General features: G+C 43.5%; 1 protein-coding gene across 4 annotated transcripts in view; it reads right to left on the minus strand.

Moving 5' to 3' along the window:
• SEMA5B (semaphorin 5B) overlaps nt 1-27,719 on the minus strand; it is a 272,794-nt gene that overhangs the window by 105,003 nt on the left and 140,072 nt on the right. For all 4 annotated transcript variants that reach the window (XM_074594864.1, XM_074594865.1, XM_074594866.1 and 1 more), the window contains one exon: nt 13,363-13,462. In XM_074594864.1, coding sequence (XP_074450965.1) covers nt 13,363-13,462 — 100 coding nt within the window. The remainder of the gene's footprint in view (nt 1-13,362; nt 13,463-27,719) is intronic.

Below are 27,719 nucleotides of genomic sequence, written 5' to 3' on the forward strand. Positions count from 1 at the left end.
AAAAAGCTGGACAGTTTGACTGAGTAATAAATTTTAATATTAGGTTTTTTTCCCTGATAGCACCGCAGAGCAAATTCAACCAAAATATCTTTAATGGAAGAGACGTATCTAAAGGACACAATTTTCTTTGCACTCAGCCAAAACAGATGCAGACAGGAACAGTGCCCATTCAAATAAAGCCAGTCTCTGTCCTCTCGGTGACTGCTGTGTAGCACCTGGGCGAAGAGATCACTTGAGTGCTTAGACCTAAACCAGGCAGGAACATCGTACTAATGTGAATAGCACAATGATCTTCCAAAGGCTTCCTACTAACCCCAGCTCTCTAAGTCTGACCTTGTGGCCTTCTCACAGACAGGAGGGTTTCCCTACATCTTTCATCAGCTTGCTTCACCTGGTGTGTGCACAGCCACTGGCAGTTTCTTTTTGTTTGTTTGATCCTTCTCACATCTCATCAGCAGTAATACGAACGCCGGTAGGCAGACCAGGCTACCAGAGACGCCTCCAGACTCCAGTTCACCTGCCCAGCTAGAACTGACCAATTCCTAATTAATAATATGCTCTTTTAACTATACTTGTTCTGTAATGCTATACCAGGAGTAAAAAGTCAAGGGGAAAGATCTGCTGAATAAGACAGTGCCATTTTTATGAATTGCATTTTAACTGCAATTTCAGTCCAAGAATGAGCAAGGTCTCTGAATGACAGGCATGGTTTATTGTACCTAGAATTGCCCCATTTGTGTCCTTTTTTTCTGCTTGTGTTTGAAGTTATGTCTGTTTAATACCTTGCTGAACTATAATTTAAAGCAGCTGAAAGAGTAGGATTAAGAAATATATGAGAACATTGAGATCTCTGCATGAATGGATGAGGTGCCTTCTTGGTCTCTTTTCTTTTTTTTTTCCTCCCATTTTGTCTTCTAAGTGAACGTTGGCTAATTCTTTTCTCTCTTAAATTAAACCCATCTGTACTAGGCCAGAAGAGCGATTGCCTGGTGCAACCAGCTGTTCTAACAACCTCCTTCTCCTGTGTAAAAGCTGGTGCACAAACTTGGAGGGACAGGACAACTTTCTTACTCATTTCCTGTCCTAAAAGGTCACACAACTTCACTCCATGCTATTAAAACATGAGCTTTGTTTCATCCCAGACTTGGCTGTATTTCAGCTATCTTCAGAGCAATCAACTATACTCCTCTAAGTACTCTGGGACAAATGGTATTATACACATTAGAAGGTGCCTGAAACCACTAATTATTATTACTATTAACCTTATTATTCATGAACATCAGTGCATTTCTGAAAACGCCCATGTTAAACAGTAATACCCTGAAGTCTCAGCCAAGACTGTGGTTTTGTTGTGTGAAGACACAGAGTGGGGTGGTGGTGGTTCCTCTGGAGACTGGTTCACAGCAGATGCCTATTTAAACAACCTGAGGGTGGATCCTCTCTCTGTCACCTCTGACTGCAGGGGGATATTAGCCCCCAGCTCAGATATATGAAGTTAGCCGTTGTAAAGACCCTTCTGCTCTATACAACCTAGTCTTGAAGAATTTGCCATCTAAATACATGCAGAAGAGCGAAAAAGAGACATTGTTCTCATTTACATTTAAAACACAGATTGAGCAATTTAGCCAACATCACAGAGTGTATCTGCGGCACAGCCAAGAGCTGATCTTCCGGTCCATTAGTCTATGTCCTGGTTAGGAGAATAACTTGCCCCCAAAGCTGGGGCGCAGCATGTAAACCTGTGCTGATATGCCATTTACGCTCATGGAAATTAGGTAGATGTGAAATTACTTTCCTGAACTGGGCCTTCTATGCTAGCCTGCGTATGAACAGAGCCAAGCTGCAGTATAAATCCTGTAGATGAAAGTATTTGTTAATTGGCTTCATAATTTGTATTTGGCTGCCTTGTAAAATGATTAAGTGCTCACTGTGCCTGGTACCACAAAGCAGACGTACCAGAACTGCAGGAGAGCAGCTGAGATGTGTTTCAAGAAAGGGTGGAAGAATATATCCGCTTATATCTGCTTGCCATGACATTCCCAAGTAAAAGCTGCTTATTAAGTGTTTATTTCATACAGCCAAGCGCACCTTGGATGAACTTTGTAACATGATGCCCGTGCACTTGTTCACACATTGCCTGGCCTTGAAACAATTTACAGTGAAGGCAAAGTACTTTGTCTACGATGCCACTGAGCAACAGATCTACAAGATAAATTACGCCTTTCCAATAGGAAGCCACATAACAAGAGTGCTTGAATAATAGCAGAGACCCTTCCTCTTAGGAGTTCTGAAATTATAAGGGTTGCAACATCCTTCAGACACGCGTTCAGGCCTCTTTTTCAGTGCCTCTTTTCAGGCACTACATCAATCAACCACTGTGCTGGCTGATTAAAAGGTGCTTCCTTCTAATTAAAAGAGAGGACGCTTCAGTTCTGCTGTGGTAGATCAGGAGGAACATCCCTGCAGTCAATGGACTGAATACGTGTGAATGAAAGGCTGCTCTAGCTTCACATTCTTTTTCCTATTTAAATGAGCAAGGTTTGTTCACATTCCTCAACTTTGTCCCCCTCCAGACACACCGAACAGGTAAGATAACCTCTCTGTGCTTCAAAACAACCCCTGCTAGCAAATCGGGAGCCACGAGATCCCTAATGCTGACCCCCACCAGAACCCCTCAGGACTTTGACATGCACACAGTGACCAGGAATATTCTGCCTTATCTCAGCTGGTCTGTATCACTGTGAGACACGTACACCTACTCGCATGTTGCTACTTGCCTGCACCTTATAGTAGAGGTGAGAAGCTCATCCCTCCCTCGTTACAAGGCAGGATATCTCAAGCCCCCTCTCTTTGTACACAGACGATTATGCTGCAAGTAGAAACAAAGCCAACAAAAGCTGATAATAATGTTTAATCATGCTAAAAAAATATGTTTAAGGAAAGATGAAGAGAACTGAGTGAAGAGACACTCTCCCTTTTGGGGTCAACGATTGCACTGAAACAAGCATCCAGCACAGCCCAGGTGAGGTACTGGAGACTCAAGTAGACTCTGGGAAGGTGTTCCCTGCGCTTGTAGAATAGAACAGAATAGACTATTGCAGTTGGAGAGGAACTACAATGATCATCTAGTCCAACTGCCTGACCAATTCACGGCTGGCCAAAAATTAAAGTGTGTTGTTAAGGGCATTGTCCACATCCCTCTTAAACACTGACAGGCTTGGGGCATTGGCCACGTCCCTATGAAGCCTGTTTCAGTGTGTGACCACCCTCCTGGTATAGAAATGCTTCCTAATGTCCAGTCTAAACCTCCCCTGGCGCAGCTTTGAACCATTCCCACGCCTCCCATCACTGGGTACCAGGGAGAAGAGATCAGCACATCCCTCTCCACTTCCCCTCCTGAGGAGGGGATTGTGTTGCAATCAGGAGCCAGGCCTACAAGAGGGACTCGCAACTGCCACAGCATAGATAATAAAAATAATGAACAGAACAGGGCCCTTTGGGCGATACGAAACAAGACACAGAATTATGCATGTGGCAAACCTAATGCTCCCTTCTGGCACTCCTGGAAGCCCCGTGCTGGGGCTGAGCCTCAGGCTAGGAGCCAGCAGCTCCTGTCAGCTCTTCCTATCTTTGCTTCTGGAGGCCTTAGATATACTTTGTACTTCCACAGTACATGATAAACACAGCTTAGTCACGCTTCACGACTCCCTGGGAGCTGGTTAGTATCATTCCCCCCTTATACTAATGGAGAAAATGAGCCAGAGAAAGGTTAAATGACCTTCTCCAAAGCACACAGCAAGTCAGTGATGGAATCGAGATCAGACCCCAGGGCTCTTGGCTACCAAATCTCATGCTAGATTAACGCACAGTGCCTCTATGCAGGTCCAGCTGTGGCTGAACTTTTCAGATGGTTATCCACATTTCTGAACTAGCCAACCATCCCAAGAAACCCAGCTCCTGAAGGGTGAGTCTGCCCTTTGCTCTCAGGAGTTAATTACGTGCCCACTCCGGAGTGTGATGTGATAATCCATTTGCAAAAGCTACTCCAGTGATTCATTTGAAGGGCCTGGCATACACATGATGGAGAAACTGTGGAGAGCCAGCATCTCCCTTACAAGCTGGATCTGTATTCACCAGTAACTTTGTTTCTATTGAAGAAAAACTTGTCCGGTACATCATTCTTTCTTAAAAATCAATAGATGTTCAACAGGGAACCATACTAAACGGCATACAGTAATACGATGCAGTTGCTGTATGAGCAATTCCTTTTCCCAAAGCAACATTTCTCAGTGATAAATCCAGCCAGAGCTAGAGGAGCATCCTCTTAGAAGAGGCTCCTTATGCAAGCAGCATATCATTCTGATTAAGCAGCTTCCAAATTAAGCCGGGGTCTCAGATAACTGTTTCTGGGTTGCCACTGAGGCCCATTTAGTACTTCTCAGTGGAAACAAGGATGAAAATCAAATCCTCTATATCCCAGTCAATGGAGGAGAACTACCATCAGCTTTAATGGTACAGGGCGCATGTCATAGATCTGCTCAGGCTTAATGCCGTGTACTCAAGAGTCTAGGAAGAGTCAAAAGAGGCAGATGCTTATAGGGGCAGGGCATGCAGGAACAGCAAAGCTCTGGCACCTTTGGACTATCCCAACATTCAGAAATCTAGACGGATGGCTGCTGCCGTGGGAGGGAGAAGCAGGAAGGGGACTGTCCCTTGGATTGACAGCCATGTCCCCTCTTCCATCGGCTTGCAAGGGGAGCAGCAAACTGGCTCTGGTGTCTCTGGACCTTCTCTTTTCCCAGGGCAGGAGAGGGAAAGCTTCACTCCAATGTGATCCCACCTCCTTGGAGGTGACAGTGTTTGCCATGCTCCTGAGACACCTTGAACCAGGTGTTTTCTAGAGGGTAGGCATATGTACACATTTCAGAGAATGGGGATTGGGATTTTTTTTTGTAATATTTTTTGAACATATTTATAAAACGTGGGCCAATTTACATATTATTTTTTTTGGTTACATTTCCCTCCCTCTGATTCAGTAGATGAGTTTCTTCAAAACCTCAGAGATGGAAACTGAGCCAAATTTTCAAAATTTGTGTGTAGGTTTGTTCCCATTTTCCTGGAAGAGTGAGTCCATCTCTCAGACCATCACATATTATCCCACATGCCACCTCAGGTCTCTCTTGACATGTGGCTGACAGCTCCTCTCTCCCCCTCTCATCCAGTTGGCAGAGTCACGGAGCACTTTCCGCACCTTGATGTGGCCCTGAGCCGCGTGGGGACCTTTGATCTCCTATTTGCCCATCACTTTTAGTTGTGCTATCAATAAGTCCTACTGTAAAATTCCTCCTCTTCTGATGCAGTGATTACTGTGCAAATATTCCCTGGCAGCCCCCCTACCTGCCTACGTAGGCTGATAAACAAGCTCAGTTCTGTCAGGTTTCCTCAAACTTTGGATGAGTTCAACATGACTTGTATGCAAATACTGATAGAGTTGGCTGGTGAGCTTAAGTTATTGCCAACCAACCCCTTCTCTTTTCTGTGGTTTTTATACCTTTGCAGTGGCACGGAACAGTAGGCCTAGCACCTAAATATCTGGATATAAATAATACGCAAGCCACTGTGGTGAGCCCTGCCATATAAAACTGACATATCACCAACTTAACCACAGCAAGAGAGAGTATTTTCAGTAATGCAAAAGCAATCTGCCCTGCAGCCCCATCCTCTGATGCTGTTAAAACATATTAGGTCCAAGCCTCCAAGGCTTTTGCCAAAATATCCCGACCTTGTGTTTGCTTGCACCCCACTCTCTGAAATACAATCTTCAAACTTAATTATTCTCAGTGTGTTACTAAAATCAGTGAGGCTCTCATGGGTGGCTGCTTTTGTGATAGGGTATCACCAATTTTCATTTTATCTGGAATATGAGATATTTTTCCAGTCAGGCCTGCAATTCCCTGTGTGAGGATGCTTCCCATCAGCCTGCCCTGCACCAAGGTTGCCTTTCACAGAGCACTGGCGGCGCAGGCACTGCCCATGAGTCAGTCGAAGGCCTGGTTCCTCTGATGATGGACAAAAGCACACGGACTACCACGCCGGTGAGGTCATTTGCAGAGAGGTAGCCGGTAGTGCCTTGCAGGCGATTTGAAGGATCATCTGTTTTCTCTGTCAACAAAGGTGACAGACCAGAGACTGCTGTTGCCTCACCCTCTTCTCCACGGACAACATCTGGGGCAAAGCTGCCTCTTTGCTGTTCTGTAGCTGCAGCTTCTTCTGTGCATTGGTCCAGCCCAGCAACCTGACAGTGCTGCAGCATAGCATTTTATTTGATTTATTTTTCCTGAGATAATTAAAATTCACATTCTGTGCTTGAGAAAATACACAAATTTTAACTAAGAAAAAAAATTACAGTTTGAACAAAATTTGGGCCAGACTACAAAGTTCCCAGAATCCCATAATTACAAAAATTCTCCTTCCGTCCTTTCCTGTTCATACCGCTTCCCTTCCTGCCCAAGGGGTATAAATCAGGGACGGCACAGATTTGCAGTATGGCAAATTTGGACTACTTGCAGACCAGCAAAGCGAACTCTATAGGTAAGAATCAGGCACCCCAGTGGGGCTTCACCCCTCCACGCTTGTACAAGGGCTGAGCTGACCTCATCTGGCACAGTATCAGAGAGGAAATTCTCCCTCTGAACTATCCCAGGCTCAACCAGAGGTTAAACCTGCACTTTAAATCGCACTTTTGTTCCCTGTGTAAAGAAACTGTGCACCCCCAATTATGGATTTAAATAGCTGCAACATCTAATCACAGGTTTCTCACCTTCACCATGTTCTTTACCATGCAGGTCAGGCAGCTTCTTTAAAAAACATCAATGGTCCTTTGAAAGTTTCTGTTAATTTCAGAGACTGATTCTCCCTTTTTTTTCTCACATCACCATGTTATCTGCCCCCCTCCAGCCCCTGAGACAAGGATGCAACTTTAATTAGAGCATTCTTTTGTCTGATAGGAAAAATCACAGTGAGAACGGATGGTATTTGTTTTTCTAGGTTTCTGTGCAGCAGCGCTTTCAGCTACCCTCCTACGATCTGGATATAATCAAAAACATTATCATGCTCTTTGCTTGCTCACGTCCTCATTAATACCGCAACTGGCAAGGTAATTCTCAGCCAAACGTGACTTAGTGGGGGGTAAAGCTGGCGTAAGACAGTGTGATACTAATGCGAGCCATCAGAAATGGCAGTAACTCAGCTTAGTCATTTTGTCTCAGAAAAGTATTGAGTCAAATCCTGTAGTCAGGGATGAATGGGATGTCATTCCTGGCCGATAACAGGACAAGTCTGTGGACTATTTAACCTGTGGCTGTGCCCATGTGGTTATGGCCAATGTTAATTTAACTTGTTTGCATGTTAGTCTATCCATGCTAATCGAGACTACTTTTTCAGCCATGCTGAAGCCCCCCACTGTCCCAGTGCAAGTGTGTGGGAATCACAGAGTTCCGTGAGCATTTCGGAGACTTACATCTTCTTTGGAGATGCAAGGCTGAGGGCAAGTGATAAAACTATCACATGGAAACACAACAGTAAAGGGTCCAAATACAAGATCTGCCACAGGTTTTCTGTGTGTCCACAAAGAGCTTTGGCCATGTCCACATTAGCCAAGTGCAGAGACCTCTGAGGTTGTGCAAACTTTGACTGGTACCTTCAGAAAGCGCAGTCTTGCTGCAGGAATAGCTGTGTTAGGTGCAGCACTACACTACCTTCCAGATCTACTATAAACTCACATGTCTCAGCATCACAGCCTTTTGAGAGGGCAAGCTTGCTCTTAATCCCTCTGGGCCTCGGATTCCCATCTATAGTGTGAAATTATTAGTGGTTTCCTGCCTCACAGAAGCTCTGTGAGGACAAACGCTGGTGAGGGGCCCTGATCATTTGGTAACAGAAAGCATTCTTGACAGAGTTTAGACCCAATGCTGATAGTTTAAATCTGTGAATCAACTCTGACCCAACTTCTGCCACTGAATTTCCTGGTTTGCAAAATGATTTTTGCCCAGGCAACATAAACTGCTGAGACTTATTCTCTTCAGGGTTCAGTGGCAGTCCAGATCTGGACAGGATTGAAGGTGCCCAAGGGTAAGAGTGATATTTTCCAAGCAGCACAGGTTTTGAGAGTTTTACTGCAGTGCTCTAGAGCTTTCTGCCAAGCAGGCAGGAAAGAGCCTTTGTTCAGCCAGAAATCTGCATGAAACCTGGTGTCTGACAGACTAATCTATCATACGCCGGAGACTTTCAATAAACTCGGGGTGCCAAACCAGCTGGTTGAGGGTCCTAGAGTATATTTACAATTTGCCATATTTCTGCAAGCTGCAACTTGAAGCAACTCTTCTGGGACATCAGCCGCTCCATTCAGCCTTCAGCTCCTAAGCCTGCGTGATCCAGAGTTGTTTTAATGCTTATACTGCCAGGAGCAATAACAGCCAGGAAGGGTTCCACCCAGGCTGCTGTGCTCCCTTAAAACAACCTTTGTAAGTTCATATAGTACCTTCCCTGCTCCCCAAACTAACTGTATCTCCTTTCTTGCACCTACCTACTTGGCATTAACAGGCACATTCAGTTCAGCTCTAAATCAAGTATGAAAATTACCCCCATCAAAGCACCCAGACTTGCATCACCAGCAGCTTAGTAGCTTTACATTTATTGCAGAGAAGTCTGGCAGTCCAGAATGACATGCACTTTACTTGCCAGTTTTAAGTCCCTTGATGCAGCCTTTGCTCACTACCCTCTACCTCCAGGCTCTTCTTGGTAATGAGGACTTCTGGTCCTGATGCTTTCTGGCTGGTCTTCTACAGTAACACCTCCACTTGCTGCGAATGGCCAACCCTTGTAGCCATGTCTCTCACAGCCGTAGCCCCAGCAGGCTAGTGCCCTGAGCTGACACCCCCACAGTTTCCTTCTGGGAAAAGTCAAATGTTTCCCTTAGGGCTTCCCAGCCACTCTCTGTGCAGCCATTTGTTTGCGTACCATCCTCCTGTTGTCCAAGCTGTTTCCCTTCAGCTTGCCATCGTGCCAGATTGTCACATGGTGTCTCAACTATCCTCCTTTAAACCTTTTATGTTCTCCTCACCAGGGAGCTCTTGTGAAGCATGCTTTTTGGCTTGACTCCAAGCAGGGTCTTTCATATCATCATTTCTTTACTGGCTCCTGTCTCTGCCCAGCCAGTAATGAGATAGTCTTGAGGAGTAAGGCTCCTCGAGAAGGTGGGATGTCACAGCTACACTATGTGCCCTTCTCCACAAACCCACCCTCCGTGGGGAATGGGCACCCTGCCTACAGCGCAGGTGAGAGAACAGAGCGCTGCTTCTCCAACGTGCAGGTGAAATCGCTGCCGTGGGGATGGGAGAAGACCAGAATGTCTCTGCTACAGACAGGGAAGGGAAGGAGGGAGGGGAAAGGGCAAAGGAAGAACACTGGAGAATCGAGCTGGGACATCCTGCCTATGGGGATGGAGGCTTCCTCCTGCCCCACCACCATTACCTCCAGCATCCCCATCACAGTACGGGCACACTGGCACAGGCAAAGGGTCCGCGGCTGTCTGGCTGCCCAGGCAGGCTGCTGCTCTCCGTGGTTTCTGACAGCATCTAGATCTGACCTTCAGCTACAGCAAGCAGATACCATGAATTCCAACAGTTGCATCTTTTAAGTCACTGCTTTTTAACATGGGTCTCTTTTGCTTGCCCATCGAGTTAGGAAATTAAGCTTATCTCCTTTGTTAAACCATTTATTATACAGCAGCTCATTCAAGCTGTTCTTCCCAGTCCATTCACCAGCTGTATTACTGACAAAAGAGCAGCGTCCCAGTCTTCTAGCCTTTGTTCTGGTACCAGAATAATCTCCTCTGTGGCTCTTCTGCCGTGGCGGCATATATACAACTTGTATCTATAATTCAAAACTATAGCTCATTATGTGACACTAATCTGCAAGAAACTGCCACCCATTTCCTCACCATTACTCTTTGATTTCAGATGTTTAGGTAGAGCAAATAGACCCTCAGTTAATAAAAGCAAACTGCTCGCTAGGAATGCTGTATAGCAGAGTTAAATTTGAAATCTAATAATGGGAAAGAGATTGAAAGTAAAGACAATAAGCATTCCAGATCATGCTATTAGAGAGGGATGGAAGTTTCTACATAGTCAAGGCTGCAATCAGTTTCCATTTCAGCTCCTTTATTGGCCTTGACTTGGAAGGTTTCTCAGGTCTGAAAAATTCAAGGTTTATTCTTGATGAAAAGAAGAAAGTGTTTTGCAAAAAAGCAGGACAATTGGACAAAATGGCATTGCGGATAGCTAGCACAGAAAAAGCAGGATTTAAGCTCCCAAAATCATCAGGTTTTTTAATGCATGAGGGGATTTATGTGTCTTGTTTTTTGAGCTGTTCAGATCATATTTTCAAGTTTTTTCTCAATAATAATGAGGTCTAGAAAATTGTTTTTCCTCCCATTAAAATAAGCTCAAATAGTAATCACATGCACTCAAGAGCTGAAAAAAGCTGCAAATATTTCAAAACAATCACTCATTCACAGAAGAAAAACAGTACATTAAAATACTAGCACTACATTTAAAACAAAAACAAAACATGCAAACTATGAGTCAAAATGAAGGTTATGAATTTTGGAAATGTGTGTTTTTATACTTAATGAAATGTGGCTCATAATATGGGTAGTGTGAGATTTACAATGTTCTAAACTATTCATATCCTTACTTGCAAATGTTTGGATTTTACAAATGATGTGACAAGCAAATACTTTGCTTAGAAACCATGGTGGGCTTTTGAAATGAATTCTTTTGGGTTTTTGGCAGATATTTGGTGCCGTGGAGTTATCAAACTCCTCTGGTTAGCACTCAGATAGCACCAGTCATTCAGGGAGGGCTCTCAGATAAGGATAAAGCTTAAAAATCTGAGGCTTGTGTTATTCCAGCTCCCTGTCTGCATGGCGTGCCCTCAATACCTCTTACAGTTTCAGTCACGCTGTGTCCAATTCCTGAAACCAAAAACCCTCGTGAGCCCTGGGATCTTCTTTTCTTCTAGGAAGCGTTTTCTATGAAGCTTTGAAACGCAGGATGAACTAAGCCAAAGAGATGCTGTGGTGAGGTCATACTGCTTTTAAATAGAGACAGAAAGAACTAGTCTGAAATAATTTATAACGCTATCATCTCAGAGAATGATGTTAACCAGGAAATTGAGAAGTGGGAGTACTTATAAACTCCACCCTGGTCCCAAACTCCTTCCACAACCCCAGAATAGCTGGCGTTACTACTACAGTAGCACATTTAAACACGGTTAACATTTAAATTTAGGTTTCATAAATTACACCCTGTAGAGATGGATAGAGACAGCTCCTATCTCTTTGAGGTATTGTTTCATTTGCAGATTCAAGCAGATGGTGCACGAGCAACTAATGACTCAAAAAATCACCCCTAAAAATAGTCCAGAACAAGGTGTGGATTTATCAGGGAAGGAGGGAACAGAAAAGGCTTTACTTCCCATTCCCATTTCTCTGGCACAGCTCCAGGAGCTCAGCGCACCCAGAGGATCCATATTCATCCACATCTCCCTGTCACCTCATGCAGGGTGGAAATGTGGTGGTGAAGAAAGAAAGGGCTCAGCTCTCCCCACTTTCCCCATACCAAGCCTGCATCCAGCCCAAGAAAACCACCCAGGGAAATGACATCTCCATTAACTCTATCAAGAATTCCTCAGCAGAGCCATGTGGCACCACCGAAACTTTCCGTCTCCCAGTCAGGTGGGTACTGCTTCATGAAAACTGACTTTTCCACGCAAATCCTATAAATACTTGTCACTGCCTCCTCATGAGGCAACACACTGCACTGTGTTGTACTTCCAGTGGGAAGTCAAATTTGCTGTCATTCCCCTGTTTATAACGATATTGTAGTCTCGTGTCTAACCGTGCTCATACAAAATTTTGTGGAGACAGAGAGTCCCTCCAGGGCGTGTTGCTGGGGTTTGGGCCGGCGGGAAGCGTGTCAGTGTTAGCAGCCTCGGCACGGGGGGAAACCTGCCGTGCAGCAGAATTATGGAAACCGTAAATTCCTCAGAGCAACGTGTGCCTGTGTTTGTGCAATGCCTGGCAGAAGGCACTGTTCATGGTCGTCCCCAAAGCAATGTCGTTCTGAAGTAATAAATATTAATAATTGCTGGTTACAGATTCCAGCCCAGGTAAAGCCACAGCTTGAAAGGTAAAATGTTTCTGTATGAAAAGCAGGAGGGCCTCTAGCAATTTGAACAGCTACAGGAAGATGTGTTCTTATTTACTGCACAAATACACATAGAAAATGTGTATTAAATCACACTTCGGTTGTCTCTGTGGAGCAAAACTCTCCCTCTGTTACACATCTTGCTCTTTCCTCTTGTTCATATCATGAGTTCTTCCAGCTCTGCTCCTCACCTCGCTGTCCTCTAATGCTGAATAACCCGGGAAGAAAGCAGTCTCTTCCTCCATTTTCATTAATAGCACAGACTGCGACCACAATGTTATCTGATTCTAAATGTTATACTTAAACTGATTTGTTAGGCCATGCTTAGTCTTTTCTTTTTGGATTGTCTTATCTGTTTATTATGCAATAAAAAATAGTCGCTGCTGGGGCTCATGATTCAGCCGCTCCTGACATATATTATTTCACTGAACCATAGTTCTTTTCCCTGTTACAAATGCAGCTCTAAATTTGTTAGAGGTTTCCTATGCTCATGCTGTGTATTTCTATCCTCCCCTTACGGCATCCTAAATAAAAATAATGTTTAAAAATAAAGGAAAATATATGCTAATTATATACAATGGGCCAGAACAACAGAGTTGCACCAAAATGCATTAGGTGAGGATCTGGCTATATCAGCAAGATGAAGTGAACAGGCTGTGGAGTGAATTCTAAAAGAAGAGAGAAGAAAGCAATCATTTATGCTGCCAAAGGCTCACTACGACCTATACTAAGATGAACCTGGTACAGAGGGAAAGTCTGGCCATGGCAAATACACCATAAAGTCAAATTCTGTGCTGGCAGAGGGATGGTGCAGAATGATTTACTATAACTCTTCTAAAATTCACGATACTGAGGGAGATACCAGCATTCTGCTTCATTAACCAGTCATTTTGATTGCATTTTTTTTTTTTTTAAATTCTAGTAATTTTCTCTTCTTTGCAATTATACTAGGAGTCTAAATCCCTCTACATAAATTACAGCTTTCTTTTTGAGGGGGAGACTGGCCACATGAGCTGGAAACACACTCTCCTCTGAAGCCAGAAAGGACAGAGTTTGAGCAGCAACCCTGGACTAATTAGAAGATTATCTTTACCTTGCTCCCACAATGAGCTGGTTCCTGTTGGCATCCAGTGCAAGCTGAGAAAAGTCATGCACACCTGGATAGGTGAAATTCGACACCCAGGGCTTCAGATCTGCAATGAAAATGAGAAAGCAGAAAACAATAAAGCTGCTCTAGAAGCAGTGAGTTCACCCGGACATCCACTAATGGATTTCCTACCGAGTTATCTGTCAGGGGAAGGCTAATTAATAATCTATTTAAAGGGTTTCTATTTATTCTGATTCTCCGTAGAATGCGCAAAAAAGGGTACATAAATGCAGGGCTGTCTCAGCAGTTATTTTCACATCCAAGACGGAGTGTCGGCATTGGTTTCAGAGACAATAGCAGCTCAATTTTACTTCTGTTCAAACTGGGGAACCATCTTCAGTGCCAGAGTTAAGTGATGTAAAGGGACCAGCTTGCCCGCCGTAATACCTCTGTAGCCTTGCGTTCTGTACTAAGCACAGGGAAACTGCTGCCCTCCAGAAAGAGAAGGTGGGGTCAACTGATTGAAAACCAAGTTAGAGTAGACATGATCTGCACTGAAGACCTGGTTGCTCCAATGACAGGTTTTAACTTCTCTTTCAGGTTTTACATTCTCTTCTAGGTTTCACTTTACCTAACATCTGCGATGCCAATCAGTGAATTCCTTCCTTAATTTAGATGGAGGGGGAGAGGGGGGAAAGGTTGTCATCACAGTGTCTTTGTGGCTGAGAGATTGCACAAGCTTGAGACTGGCTCTATCAACTAGCTTGGGCTTGCCAGTCTAGGCAATTGTCCAAACTGCAACCACACAGGTTAAACGCAAAGCAATAGACTTGGCTATGCCACGCTCGTGGAGACAAAGCTCTTCCAGAAGCTACAACATCAATTGAGAGATCTACAACAGATAGTCTTGATGTAATAAGAAATACACCTGTTTAAAGAAAAAGCTGAATTACTATTTTTAGGCTACTCTCAGGTGTGATGCTAGGGCATTCACAGAATCCCAGCTTTCAATACAGTTACCAGCTTTGACCTTGTGTCTATCGCAGATCACAGAATTTCAGCCTCTCACCTTACACCTTTACAAAATAACTGGAGATACACGTAACTTTCAGAAAGTCATCCAGCTGTACTGTGATGACTTCTCTTGGGAATTTATTCCAACTGTTAAATACTCTGTCTGTTAAATACATGGAGAATACCAAATATCTGAGGGAGCAAGGCACAAATGAAACCAAATCAATATGTCTGTAATCCTTCTATGACCTGTTGACAAGTAACCCTGCGTCATTCAAGGACTGGATGTTGAAGATCCAGGAGGCTCAACATGAAAGGTAATATCTTTTGGCCTCAGGCTAACAGGATACCAGTACACAGGCCAATGACCTGATGACTCATAACAATAATGATGCAGTTCAGACCAATTCAAAAGAGCTCTGAAAAAACATGCTCCATTGTCATTTTATATCCCCAATGATAAATTGAGAAGTCTCACTGAGGGCAGCCAGGTTTGAATGTTTTGTTATAGGCTTTAGTTCCCCTTTCCACAGGGGTGAGATGACAATGCTGATGACGAATCTCATTAAGGCCTTTGGTGTCTTGGCATGCTTTGTAGGATTACTGATATGCAACAGTTTAAAACTTTTGACTTATGGATATTTTTTGAGCAATTCAAGTCCCTTCTCCCTCCAGGGACAGACGAAACCTAATCAAGCCCTTCAGTTATCAAAACCTTAAGAAAACACATACAAAAGTCCCTACACTCCACTTGTCCTGCCTCCCTTTCCAAAGCAGAACCTTGTTGTAGAGCTTCTGCCTCTGCCCTGAACACCACCATGTTTTGTAATGGTTCCTAAGCCACCCCACCATGGAGCTGGACACCATCAGGCCTGGTCCCACGCCCCACCTAACTGGACGCTGCTGGGGTCTCTCTGACAATGAGACCTCCAACCTTCCAATCTAAAAACCCTGTTGCCAGGAGCTGGAGGCTTCCAGCCTTTCTCAGCATTCCTGTCACACTGCGTAACCACACACACCACGTGTACCTCCTCTGCTCTTCAATGAAAAGGCATGAGTTAAGGAATAACTCAGCCCGTCTAACCTTCAAGCATCTCCACCTCCTACGCTCCTCTGGGACCCTTAATGATGTACTAGCACCAGGGAGGCACCGCAGTTTCACCTCTGGCATTCTCCTAATGGGGCTCTGTCTTCTTTTCCTGTAGCTCTTTAGCTGCAGAGACATTTCTGAGCCAAGCAGCAGAACCAGCAACAATAACACCTTTCAGGCAGGTTAGCCGGCTGACATGTGCCGCAGATCTCCTGGCATTTCTGTTGGCTGATGGGGGTGGGATTAGGGGATTGCTATATAATGATGATACCTTTTAAGGATCCTGCTTTTAGGCCATAATTTATCTTGTCATTTTACCTCCTCTCCTACCAACTCGTTCCTACTAACTAAGCCACTATGACAGTGCAGTGGCAGGAAGAATATTTCCTCATCTGCTGCTCTAAGCAAAAGCTCCACACTTCAGAGAGGTAACTCATCAGATCTTCCTTTTAATGGCAAGTTCTGACAAATTACAGGTAAAAATAATTAAAAAAAAATTAAAGACAGTAGGTGGCTTGAATCTTTCCATGTTGGCTGAAATGTCAATCAATCAAGCCCAAGAAATAACAGGCAGTGTCTTGATTTCTATTACTACTGCAGGTGGTACAACTTATAAAGAAACCCTTCCTGGTTATTAAATTAAAGGCTGCAAGGCATGCATCCTCATAGCAAAATTAAGCTTTTATAGGCATGTAGTTGGAGATTATTAAACCCAGCATGGTCCCAGCTAAGAATGTCTACATGTGAGTTGTCAGAATTAATGCCAAACAGCACTTTTTCAACCTTCTTTCTTCCTGTCAAGAGGGAAGGGCTAAGTGGAATGGAAATGCAACCAGAAGTCAGGACATGGTCTCTTTTCATTCAACACATTCAAATCTACTGCTCAGACCACAGGCATCCCTAAGGACAGTTCCAGCCTTTCACTTTGAAACTAGCTGGGTTCTGCAAGGTAAGTGCTGCCCTGGGTCTATCCTGTATTAGCTGAAGTTTACACATATGGACCCAATGAACTTCAGAGTTTACTTGTATTTGACCTTTCTCAGAAGGCTGATTTTTCCAGTGCTGACTCTTTAATTTGGCTGGAAACCTTCAGTGCTGGGGCATGTTTACATTTGCAAAAGTATCAGTTTAAAACCAGTATGAAAAATTAAAAACCAAGGCCCTGGCTTTGCATGTCGGCAGCAGGAGCTGGAAAGCAAGGAACCACATGGCTTAGGGGCAAAATGTTCATCAAGGCCTCCTTTGTGCTTCTCATCTCTAATCATTTCCAGGGGGTTAAAGATCCATGCTCTCACTTCCTCCACATGACGACCAACGAACAAAAGTTTAATAGTTTCCAACACCATCCATCACCAGACATCTGATTCAGAGCCTCTAAAGCTCTACAAGTCCCTTCACAGCTCAAGGTGCTTCAGGTATCCAGCTGCAAAGAAGGCAAAGCTTTGCAGGAAATTTAAGTCTGCAGACACAGCTGCGCTCAGGCTATTATGTGTGCATAAGACAAGGTGAAAAAAGGCCCTCTGCCATTTCGGAGGGTGGTCCCTGCAGCCTGCTAGCACACTGCTCTGCACTGGCTTCCTAGGAGCGCAGGACTGGAACGAGGATTAGTCAGCTGCACAAAGGACGGCATGCCAAATTGCAGGAGCTGGGTTTAAAGGCCTGATCCAGAGGCTCTTCAAATCATTGGCGGTTTTCCACTGAGCTTGATGGGATTTGGATCAGCTTCTAAAGATGTGGTAAACCTGGTAATACTTGAGCCTTCATCTCCTCAACACCAGCTGCTCCCCACCTCACCCCTACGCTGTGTGTTCTGGAGGAATGAAGTATGTAAACACTGAGCTGAGACTCCCCTGTCTGAAGGACAGCATTTACTGCTTCATCTCACTTGAGCCCACTTGTAGCTCCCATCTCCAGCAAGCTGTAACAGCTTTGTGCATCCAGCACACACCACGCAAGAGCAGAGAGGTTAAATGCCCATGCCTTGAAATTGCAAAGCCATTGCTAGGTGCACGGAGCATGGCTAACCACTGTGATACTCAAGCACATCTCTTCCGGAATAACTCTCAGAATGGATTTCCTAGTCTGGAGCAAAAGAAGCTAAACTGAACAGGACCAAAGGATTCCTTGTGCAAAATAAGGGTATACCCACATATAAACTACCCATGCTTCTATCTGAGCTAGCTTTAAATACCAGGGAGGCTGCAGGAGCAAAAATCTTGGCTTGAATTACTCATCCAAGTATTTCTCCTGTGTTTTGGGCAGAGTTTGCAGCCCAAAATGATTACTGTATTGCCAGTTTCAAAGTCATTATCTATACTGGAGATGGCTAGTTGAAAGCCAATTCAGGCACATCTATATGAGCCCTGTTCACACCTTTGAGTAGCAGTGTAGTCGCTGCTCAAGGTGTCCACACATCGAGTTATTCAGGATAGCTCCTCATGAATAGTGCCAGGTATGGTCACTACCTGTGCCACCACATGGAAACATGAGTCTCCTACTGAAAACAGGATGGCTGCACAGAAAATCTTCAAAGATATCATAAAAAGACCTTAAGGGAGGAAGATAGATAGGGAAGTTAAACATGAAGGAAGATCCGCGGGTCCCATTCCAGAAAAGACAACCTGAACCACATACATTACATAAAGCCCCTGTAAAATAAGTAAGGTCTTGTGCAATCCAAGTAAAGCACACATATAGCACTGGGGACCTGCCAGACTCAATGGGAATAAATACCTGTTCTGCAGATATTCAAACCTACTTTTGTGCACTGTTAACTTGACCACACATTGAGCACTTCCCTTACTGCTTCAGTATGGTCTCTTTTAAGTTCTCTTAACTCACAAGACTTAACTCCCTTAGCTTATGAGTTCATGGCATGTTTAATTACTGTGTGTGAGTATTTCAACATTCCTGGGGAGGCCCAAATGACAGCCATGATTTCTGTAACTGTACAATCTCCTCTCCTTTTGGTTTGCTTCATCCCTGGCACGGGGCAAACCATGTACAGCGACTGGCAAATGCTCCAGTTTGCAAGTACTCAACCACTTGGATCTTCTTCAGACTGCCCATCAGCCTGGAGGACTCTCAGTGTTGGATCACAACAACGACCAACAGATGCAAATCACTTTGTAACATAAGGTAAAATCTCAGGCTGTCTTTGGTATAGACTGATGAAATGTCCCCTTTTCAGGATCAGATCTACCATCTCACACCAACCTCTGCTTCAATTATCCTCAGTATTCAGAGCATTTTTCACAAAGTAGACAGTTGCCTGCTAAGACTGAGGCCACAGTTTCCATTCTGTGTGGGCCACTGACCAGAATCCATCAGAAATGAAGCAAACAAGGCTGCAACCAAAGATCAGAAGGCTAATGACTACCCATGCTACCACCTGTCTTCTCAAACGCAGCAAGTGTGGACACGTCCAAGGATGCACAGAAGTCAAAGTCTACTTACAGTGTTATCTTTATTAGACTGACAATAAATCATATTTTAATATCAGCCTCATTTCAAATTTTAGATCTTTGTTGTAGGTCACACCGCAGGTTAGTGCAATAGTCGTTGGAAAATAACTTTCACTCCTACCTCATGCTGAGATGTAAAAGTAGCCTCCACAACACAAAACCACTCCACAATTCAGCAAATTTATCAGGGGAAGGAGAAATCTTTTACTGCGCGGGCAGAGCTGAGCAAACAAATGTGTCAGCACTCAGAGCTCAACTTTACTCACGAGGCCAAAAAACTCAAGCTGGCTTTACCCCAAAAGTCCTCCTACACATACATATAACCCCGCTGTCTTGTCTTCCCATCACCACCTCCACCTCATTACTGGTTTTCTCTCTTTCTTTAACCTGATCCGTTGAAAACCTTAATTGTACATTAAATATGTCTGCATCCCAACTGCTGCAATTTCTGGCTTCATTGCCTTCTTACATCTCTGATATCCACTCACAGTTACATAGGACTCAGAAGGCAGTTGGCAAAGTACAACCCCTTCTACCAAATGGGCCAAACCAGCAGTTTCCTTCTCTCTCTCCACAATACCTAAATCCAACTCAGATGTTCTTCCAGCTATCTCATTTTCATGGTTTTGCTCAGTTTACCCCTCCGACCCCACATTCACCACCCTTCCCACTCCTGCTTTCTTTTCTAGCAGCTTCACCTTCCAAACACATTTATACCTCATATCCTGCCCACTCAATCAATTATTCCTGTCTTGGCCAACTACGAAACTCCTCCTCAGATGAGAGAAACAATGAGCTAACCCATGAGTGGCTTCAGAGTCACTGTGACAGCTGCTTGCAGCGAGCCATTCCCTTTCAATGAGATCAAGAAGCAAATAGCTGCTAATGTACCTCTCCAGCCTGTCCAAGAACACACGGATAGGAGATGATTGGAAGAAGAAAGAATAAGACTTTTTTTTCTCTGGGTATCATGAAAGAGGGAATAGTCCCATATCTCATCTACCAAGGAACAGACGGAGACAGAAGAAAGGGCTCTGCTCTTTACCATCCTGAAGGGAAAAAAAAGAACCAAAGACTCAGGCAGTACCTTCACGGAGCTATAAGAATCACAAGAGTCGTGGTATTCTAGATATGTTATCATTTAAAGTTATGTCAAATCTAGATGATTTTGCACCTCTCTCCTCACGGCCTACAGCTCCTTCTTGAACTAACCTTACTGAGCTTCTTCCATCCCAAGAGAGAAATGACATCTGGAGAAGTAGGCATGGTCCCAAGTGCCCAATGGTGCTGACAATGGAGTCCTCTCTGTCTTGGGCACATCATGAAACTAGTATCTCAGTGCTTCCAATTGTTAAATGGGTTTAGGGATACTGGCTAGTGCATCAAGACCTAATTATCTGTAAAGCATGCAATGTACAGGAGGCAATAACTGTTGCTAATGCATACCGAGCATCTTGACTCTTTGTTTCCTAAATTTTAATCATTTCTTCAAAACAAGCGTGCTAAATTGTTTCAATATGGAGAAAAAATAACTTAGTCCAAACCTAATTTTTGAGAAAGTACAATTATGACTGCTTGTTTGTTTACTTTTTTATTAATAATATGGAGCAGCTGGAAAAACACACCAGTCTGTCACGAAGAATCCAGGGATTTGGTCCCAGATAAAGAAAACACCAGTTAATAAGCATGCACTAGTACTCACTCCCAGTATGGGACAGTGTGCAGTTAAGCTGTCCTGGGGGCCTCCCAAGGAAGGAGACTGAAGGACTGTGAGTCACATTCCAAATTCTGCACATTTCTGAAGTTCTTCAGCATTTCTGCTCAATCAGAGAGGCCAGTCTTGGCACACGCTCTGTTTCACTTGGGTTCCTATTTGCAGATGATGAAGGGCAGGCAGGAGCTCAATCAAGACCTGCCTCAGGTGTGCTTCCACTTGGTGAGTCCCCAGGCCTCAGGCTGGGGATTGAGAAAGAAGTCATGTAACATGAGAGAGGTTCTTCCGTCTTGAGCACGGCTCCAGTTGCTCACACCACCACAAGACCTCAAACCCCAACTAACATCCAGCATTGCAGATCCTTACTGGCAATGGCCGATTAAAAGCCAGTGTTGCAAGAGTGTAGGATACAGATGCATGTCCATGAGTCATGAGCGTGTCCATGTGCCATGCCTGAGATCAACAGGACCAAAGGTGTGTGTCTACACAGCACGGGACCTCGTGGAAGGAATGGATCTGGCTTTCCTCAGCAGGCTACTAACCAGGGCAAGCATTACCCTAACGCTGCCTCCCCTCCCCAGCAACCCTCCTCGAAAACCTTGCCCTGCTACCCCACACAGCACTGCATGGTGTCATGCAGCCGTAGCCCTGTGCCCCACCACCACCTTGTGAAACTGCTAACCAGTGCCACACACAGCCCCACTGTTAGCAAACCCACAGCTTTCTTGTTTTCATAAGGATGTTGCAGAGTGTTTAAGTATTGTGATCCATTGTTTACTGAGACAAGCCCTGCAGCTGTCACGCAGTCTCCCTCACTGAGAAGATAAGGTGAGTGCTCATGCATCACTTGCAGCTTCCTATGACATTCTGATCAGTATAATCCCTCTTTTCAGACAGGAAAGCAAGCTGCATCTTGGCTCCTACAGCCACTGCAGTCTGATGGAAAAAACACTCCTTTGTCATCATTCAACCATCGTTCGATCTGCCTTCTTCGCATCTGGAGGCAAATTTTTTTTGCTGTCCTTACAGTTACATGTCTACATCAGCCACTTGCGCCGGCAAAGATGGTACAAGATTCAGGACAACTGTTTTCACTAGTCAGAACGTAGGAGAAGGCAGAGAAAGCATGGCTAAACTCTCCTTGAATTTCACCTGCAGATAGACAGACCTGCCACAGAAGCAGATGTGTCTGATTTTGATGAACATCTGAAACACAAGTTGACCCTCTGCTGGCTCATCAGAGACTGAGCTGGAGACACTCAGTTTGTGCTTTTTAGCTAGCCAGGCCTATGAGGACTACTGTCTTCTGTGGACAAAGGTCCCACTGTGAGTCAGTTACACCAATGAATCGGAGCAGAAGCTGTAAAATTTTGAAAGGCTTTTGAAATGAACCTGTTCTCACAAGGATGAGTGTTTTTAGATTGGAAGCTGGCTATTAATAGTAAAGGATTGTCAAAGACCACATTTCACCTATGACCTCCACCTCTTTTATTAATGTGCTGTAAGACAGAGCAATCCCCATGTATAAAATACAAATCTGAATTTTGCAGCTCAAGCACTTCCATTAAAACACCTTCTAAGGATTGCCTACTGTTATAAAAAGGAAAGGATGGATGATCTATGAAGTCAGAGCTTTTAAGCCAAAGCACAAGAGTTGCTTCAGGATTTTATCTGCGCCTCCCAAAGCTAGAAATGATCATAAAAACCTCTAATCCAGTCTACTGTGTATTGTAGATCACAGACTTTCATCCAGCTAATCCCATACTTAGCCGAGGAACATGTTGGATTTCTTAACCACTTGATTCTGCCATGTTAGAGGAACAACTTGGCCAGTTGGACCTATGGTAGCAGAACTCGCTAGAAACAAAATTGTATGCTTCGGTTTCCATTTACAGACTTGATGTTTCAGTGCTGTGCACTTTGGCTGTGTCCTAGCTCAGCACATAAGCATACACTTGATTTCAAGTGCATAATCCCACTGACTTCAAGGTAAGTACATATTAAGTGCTTGACTGAGCTGAGACTGTTTGTGGCTTTCCAGAGTGGACCCCGCATGATTAAACAAGAATATTTCTTATGAGATTGCTCGTACTAAAGTGAGCTTTATCAAAGCATAATGACATCCTTGGATGGAAGGTTTTAGGAGAACGTGATATATTAACACACATCAGAAGCAGATATGCTAAATAAATGAGGTCTGCTATACCACTGGCTCACAAACTTATTCAGTTAGGGAACTATTCTAAGTAACCTTAAAATTGAGAATGAGGTCTCCATAAGGCATGTCTTTGTTTGCACTGAACCACAGAAAAAGAAGAAAAGCACTTTGCTTTGCTTTCCATGCTGTTTCCTTTGTCTGGGATGCTGCCTGGGTTCTGAAAAGAGGCAGCCCACTTCTGTGTCCTAGATCCAACCACTCTGCTAAAAAAAGGACCATGCCCATGCTGCTGTTAGTTGCTGCTGTTAGACCCAGTTACAGCAGTGGAAACTCTGGAAAATATAAATAAACTACTCTGCTGTTGACCAGAGCTTTTCATGGCCTTGGTCCATGCATACTACACTGGTGACCTTCTGAGTACCTGTTCCTACACATCGCGAACCCACCTCATTCAGTCCTGCTGCTGAGTGTGCCCTCCCTCTCATCATCATCACCACTCATGGTCAGAGGCTGCTCTTTTACTTGAACTCTTGTACCTGTTTAAAGTTTTACCTTCCCTTACTCCAATAGATGAGAGTTACTCAATCACTTTGCTTCCTGAAGCTTCACCATAAAGTCTTCCTTTCTCTCCTGTTTGTGATGATTTGCTCTGTCAAAAGCATTTTGTGAATGAAGGGCACTCTTCCAAGACCCCTTTTCTTCTCGAGGCCCCAAGGAATGGCACACTGAACAATTTTTTCAATCAGATCTCAATGTGATTATTTGTGAAGTGCCTTGGACACCATTAATGGGTAAGTGTCAAAGAACCAGCATCAGTATTGTTATAATTATTATTATGGAATGAAAAAGATATTGAGAGCTGTTGGGTGTAATTTTCAGAAGTTTTGCCTGCGAGCAAATTACTTCCCTAACCACTGTATATTTATGGCTTTATTAGTCATAATTTTCAAACAAATTCTAAATCAACCCTAAAGAAGAAAATATCAGCTTCATTTGCCACAGTTCCATTTTTCAAGATTAAAAAGAAAATTTCCACAAGGCTTGCTTAATGGAAACAAAATATATACTGAAATGCACTGAAGGTCAAATATTCTGTAGCACCCACAGGATGCCACCAGTTTCTGGTCAAAAATCCATCATTAGTTAATGGTTTTGACTCCCTGCGTGGAGATTCCAGGGCAGCAAGGCTATGAGCTAGAAGACAATTCTCCCATAATGTATTTTGCCTTCCCTTTGCTGTTTAAGCAGATAGACCTCTCATACTTCATCCCACAATCTTCATCCTTCCTTAACTAAAATTTTGGTTTGGATTACAAAAATCTCACTTGCTCAAGAAAAGTGTAAATCTTTATCAGAATTTCCTAAGGGGCTTTCCTAGCTGGCCTTTGGAGTTGATGGATGCTAACGTGCTTTTATTTCCATCAATATACAGTAAAAGGAATAATGTATTAGTGACCAATTCAACAATAGTGTGGGTGTTTGGTAAAATGTCAAGAACCTTCAAAAGAAATAAATCATACCCTATTATCCTTCAGCCCACAAAGTTAAAACAGCTTTTGCTTTCAATATAACAAGCAAACACTTAACTGCTCCCCACAGATTGCAGTGTTCAAAGCTGGCCACGTTTCAATAAAATGTTGTTTAAAGAAAGAAAATATTGAGAAAAAATATATAGCAAGCTACATTCAAGCAACCTGAATCACATTCATCTGCTAGGAGGTAATAATTACAGACAGTCTGAAGTAAAATCCCAGATTTAAACACTCCCAAACTAATTCATTTTGAAAACCTGAGGCAACAGACAAAGCAACTTGTCTGCATCTGGGAGAGACTGAGGATTAGATGATGGGTTAAATGCTGCACACTGAGAACTCACCCCAGACGTGATGATACGGTCTGCACAGCTGAGATTTGCAGTCCTGAGAAGATCTGGGATATAAGCCATTTAACTAAGTCCACCTCTCTCCTATGCTTCAGCATGAGATCAGCTGAGGTGTTTTTATGGATGAAGACAGGCTGCAATTATTAAAGCAGGGACAAATGATGTTCTTACAGCTTACACTAACTGTCTTGGCCCAGGGGAGAAATCCCTGAGAGACAGAACAGAGAAAAACCTGGGAAGTCTATCATACTTTTTCCTGAACATAGTGATTTAATGGATAAAACTAATGAGAAATAAATAATGGTAGAAACTGCAAGTGGAAACCGGTCTACAACTCATTTCCAGTTAAGTTGTGAACATCCAAGTGATTCAGATAACACAGATGAGTTTGCAAACTTTTAAGCACTTCCTTGGTAAACAAGCTGAAACCAGGCACTCTGCACCCATTACAAACATATATGCACCTCAGTCGTGACTCTGGCTCCCAAAATAACAAATCTTGCATAGTATTGCTGTGGCAGAAGATGTTTCTGGCTTTCCCAAGGGGCATGTTACAAAGGAGCTCCAAATGTCTTTAATGAATAGCAAAGGTGCTTTATGTCTAAGAAACAGCCATATAAAAGTGAAGGATACTGCTAAGAACCAGGACAGCACGGCAAGGGCATAGCCCAGTTGCGAATGCAGGGTCTGATCTACTGGTTATAAGATATATATGGGAAATACAAGAAAGATGATCATGACTGACAAGAACTAGAAACAATTTCTCCAGTGTTTGGCTTATTAGAGTGGTCCACAGTGGAGCTGTGTCAGGATGACATACTGTTTAGTGAAATGGGACTTGGACACATGTGTACATGCATTCATAAATAAAAAAGGATGCGCTCAGAATACACCTGACTTGTTTCACTAATTTCTCAACTCACTGAAAAACAAACAAGCATGCAAGATCCTTAATGCAGTTACCCACTCACAGCCAAATAGGTAATAAGACACCAGAAATAGGCTCCTGGGAAGTAAAAGATCATTTTCTTATTGATCTAACAAGGGAAATCAAACTTTAACTGGATTTCTTATAAGCACAGAGTAAAACAATCTAATTATGAAAAGCCCAAACTGGGTACGTTATTATTGTTGGTGAACTGTACAATGAGCATCATTTATAAGCCCCAGGGAAACTGGGGCACTGTTGTGTTAGTTCGCTACTGTGCAAACACACAGGACAGCGCTCACAGCACAAATTCCTAACCTGTCCCTCATGATCTCTATGCAGTCTGCTAGGATAAATCATCCAGCTCACAGCCCCTTCCCAGCCCACATCTCTCCTGGCAGTGCAAACTTTATCTTAAGCATATAAAGCATATTTATGACTAGAATTTATGTCCCTTGACTTGTCTAGACCATTTGCTCTAGATCACAAGTAATGGCAGGTGGTTTGGGGAATGGACCCTGTAAAGAAACAGGCATTTCTTCAGGTTCAACCACAGCTGAAGTAAAAGCATTTTGCATATGTAGACTCCTTTCTGCTTAAATGAGTAGGTCATGTACTGTATTCTCTCTTTCTTAGCCCTACCATAGCAATACAAAGAGATATCAATTCAAACAGACGGTTGACTAGTGTGGATGAGATACAATAAGCAAGAGATGAGGCATAGAAAATACATAATTTCTCAGGAAATAAGCTAAAAACTAGACAGAAAGGAGTTTTACTTGGATTCTTCTGTGACAAGGATATTATCCGGCCAACTGGATGTTAAGAATATCATAATGTGGAGGAAAAGTACAATAAAAAGAGAGGCTGAGCACAAGTCAGGTGGGAACTGAAGACTGGAGAACACAAAACATGTTATGGCATCCCCTCTGTATTGCGATGGGAAGCCTGGCTAGCAAGGTTGTGAAAAAGAAGCCTTCAACCCCTTTGTAACATAAATTGCTTTGTGAATCTGTTCATTCTGGCAGTAAATTAATGCATCCTGTATGACTGAATGGTCTGGGGCCTTTCTTATTATTACTGCCCATCCACTGAAAATTGCGGCTGTAACATAACCCTCCCCCTTGGCAGCGGGAGTATCAGCAGAGCTGCTGCTGAGGTCACTCTTTCAGTCATTGGTTCCATGTTTCCATTGTATAGCAGGTTGTGATCCATGGGACAATGTATTTGGAGACCCACAGGAAGCCCGTGAGCCACGCTGCTAAGCACAGGCACCCTCAGAGCAATTTGCAATAGCACATAAGAGGTAGATTCCCCAGCTTGTCTCCCGTGCTGCCTAAACCTGCTTGTGCTGGCATCACAACAGGGTATAGCTTTGAGGTAAATTGTATTATGAACAGATACATGTTTTTGGAGGCGTGAGCCCTCTTCCACAGAACATAAATACTACGTGCAGTGGAAATAAGGTGCCTTTAATTGTATTCCTGTGTATTTTCCAGCAGAACATACAGGACTAAACTCTATCATGAACCATCATGAGGAAACAGGTGCTGAGAAAAACCAACTCTGAATCTAACTTGGGTTTAAGAGAACCAAATGATAATCTGGATCATTTTCTTGATGTGTCTGCAATTTCAATCTTTATTTCTTTTGTATAATTGTCAAGTTCTAATTAACTCATACCCGCTTTTGCCTTCTGTCACTAAAGAGAGGAAGGGAACAAGAACAGTGAAAGGGGAGGAGAGATTATTTTTTTTCTGTGAAAAAATCATGCCTGATTAAAACAAAGCAAACTGGCAGAGTATGAGTGCGTTTACGTAGCCACCACTTTTGCACAGAACCACTCATACTGACTGCCAGAAATGCCCATCAATTCCTCAACATCAGGAATCAGGGCTCTGATATTCCCTGCAGAATTATTTATCTCAGTGCTGGATCCTGCAAACACATCCTCTGCAAACTCTGTGCTCCTGCTTAATAGAAAGAACCCACACTTCTTTTTTCTTTACCTGTAACATCCTCATTATTGAATTATCTATTTAAATATCTGACTGAGTTCCACTACGTTTTTAACCACAAGAGTTTCTCCTTTCACCCCTCCCCAGTTAAACAG

Source organism: Larus michahellis, chromosome 7 (assembly GCF_964199755.1).
Source record: "Larus michahellis chromosome 7, bLarMic1.1, whole genome shotgun sequence".
Classification (NCBI taxonomy): Eukaryota; Metazoa; Chordata; class Aves; order Charadriiformes; family Laridae; genus Larus; species Larus michahellis.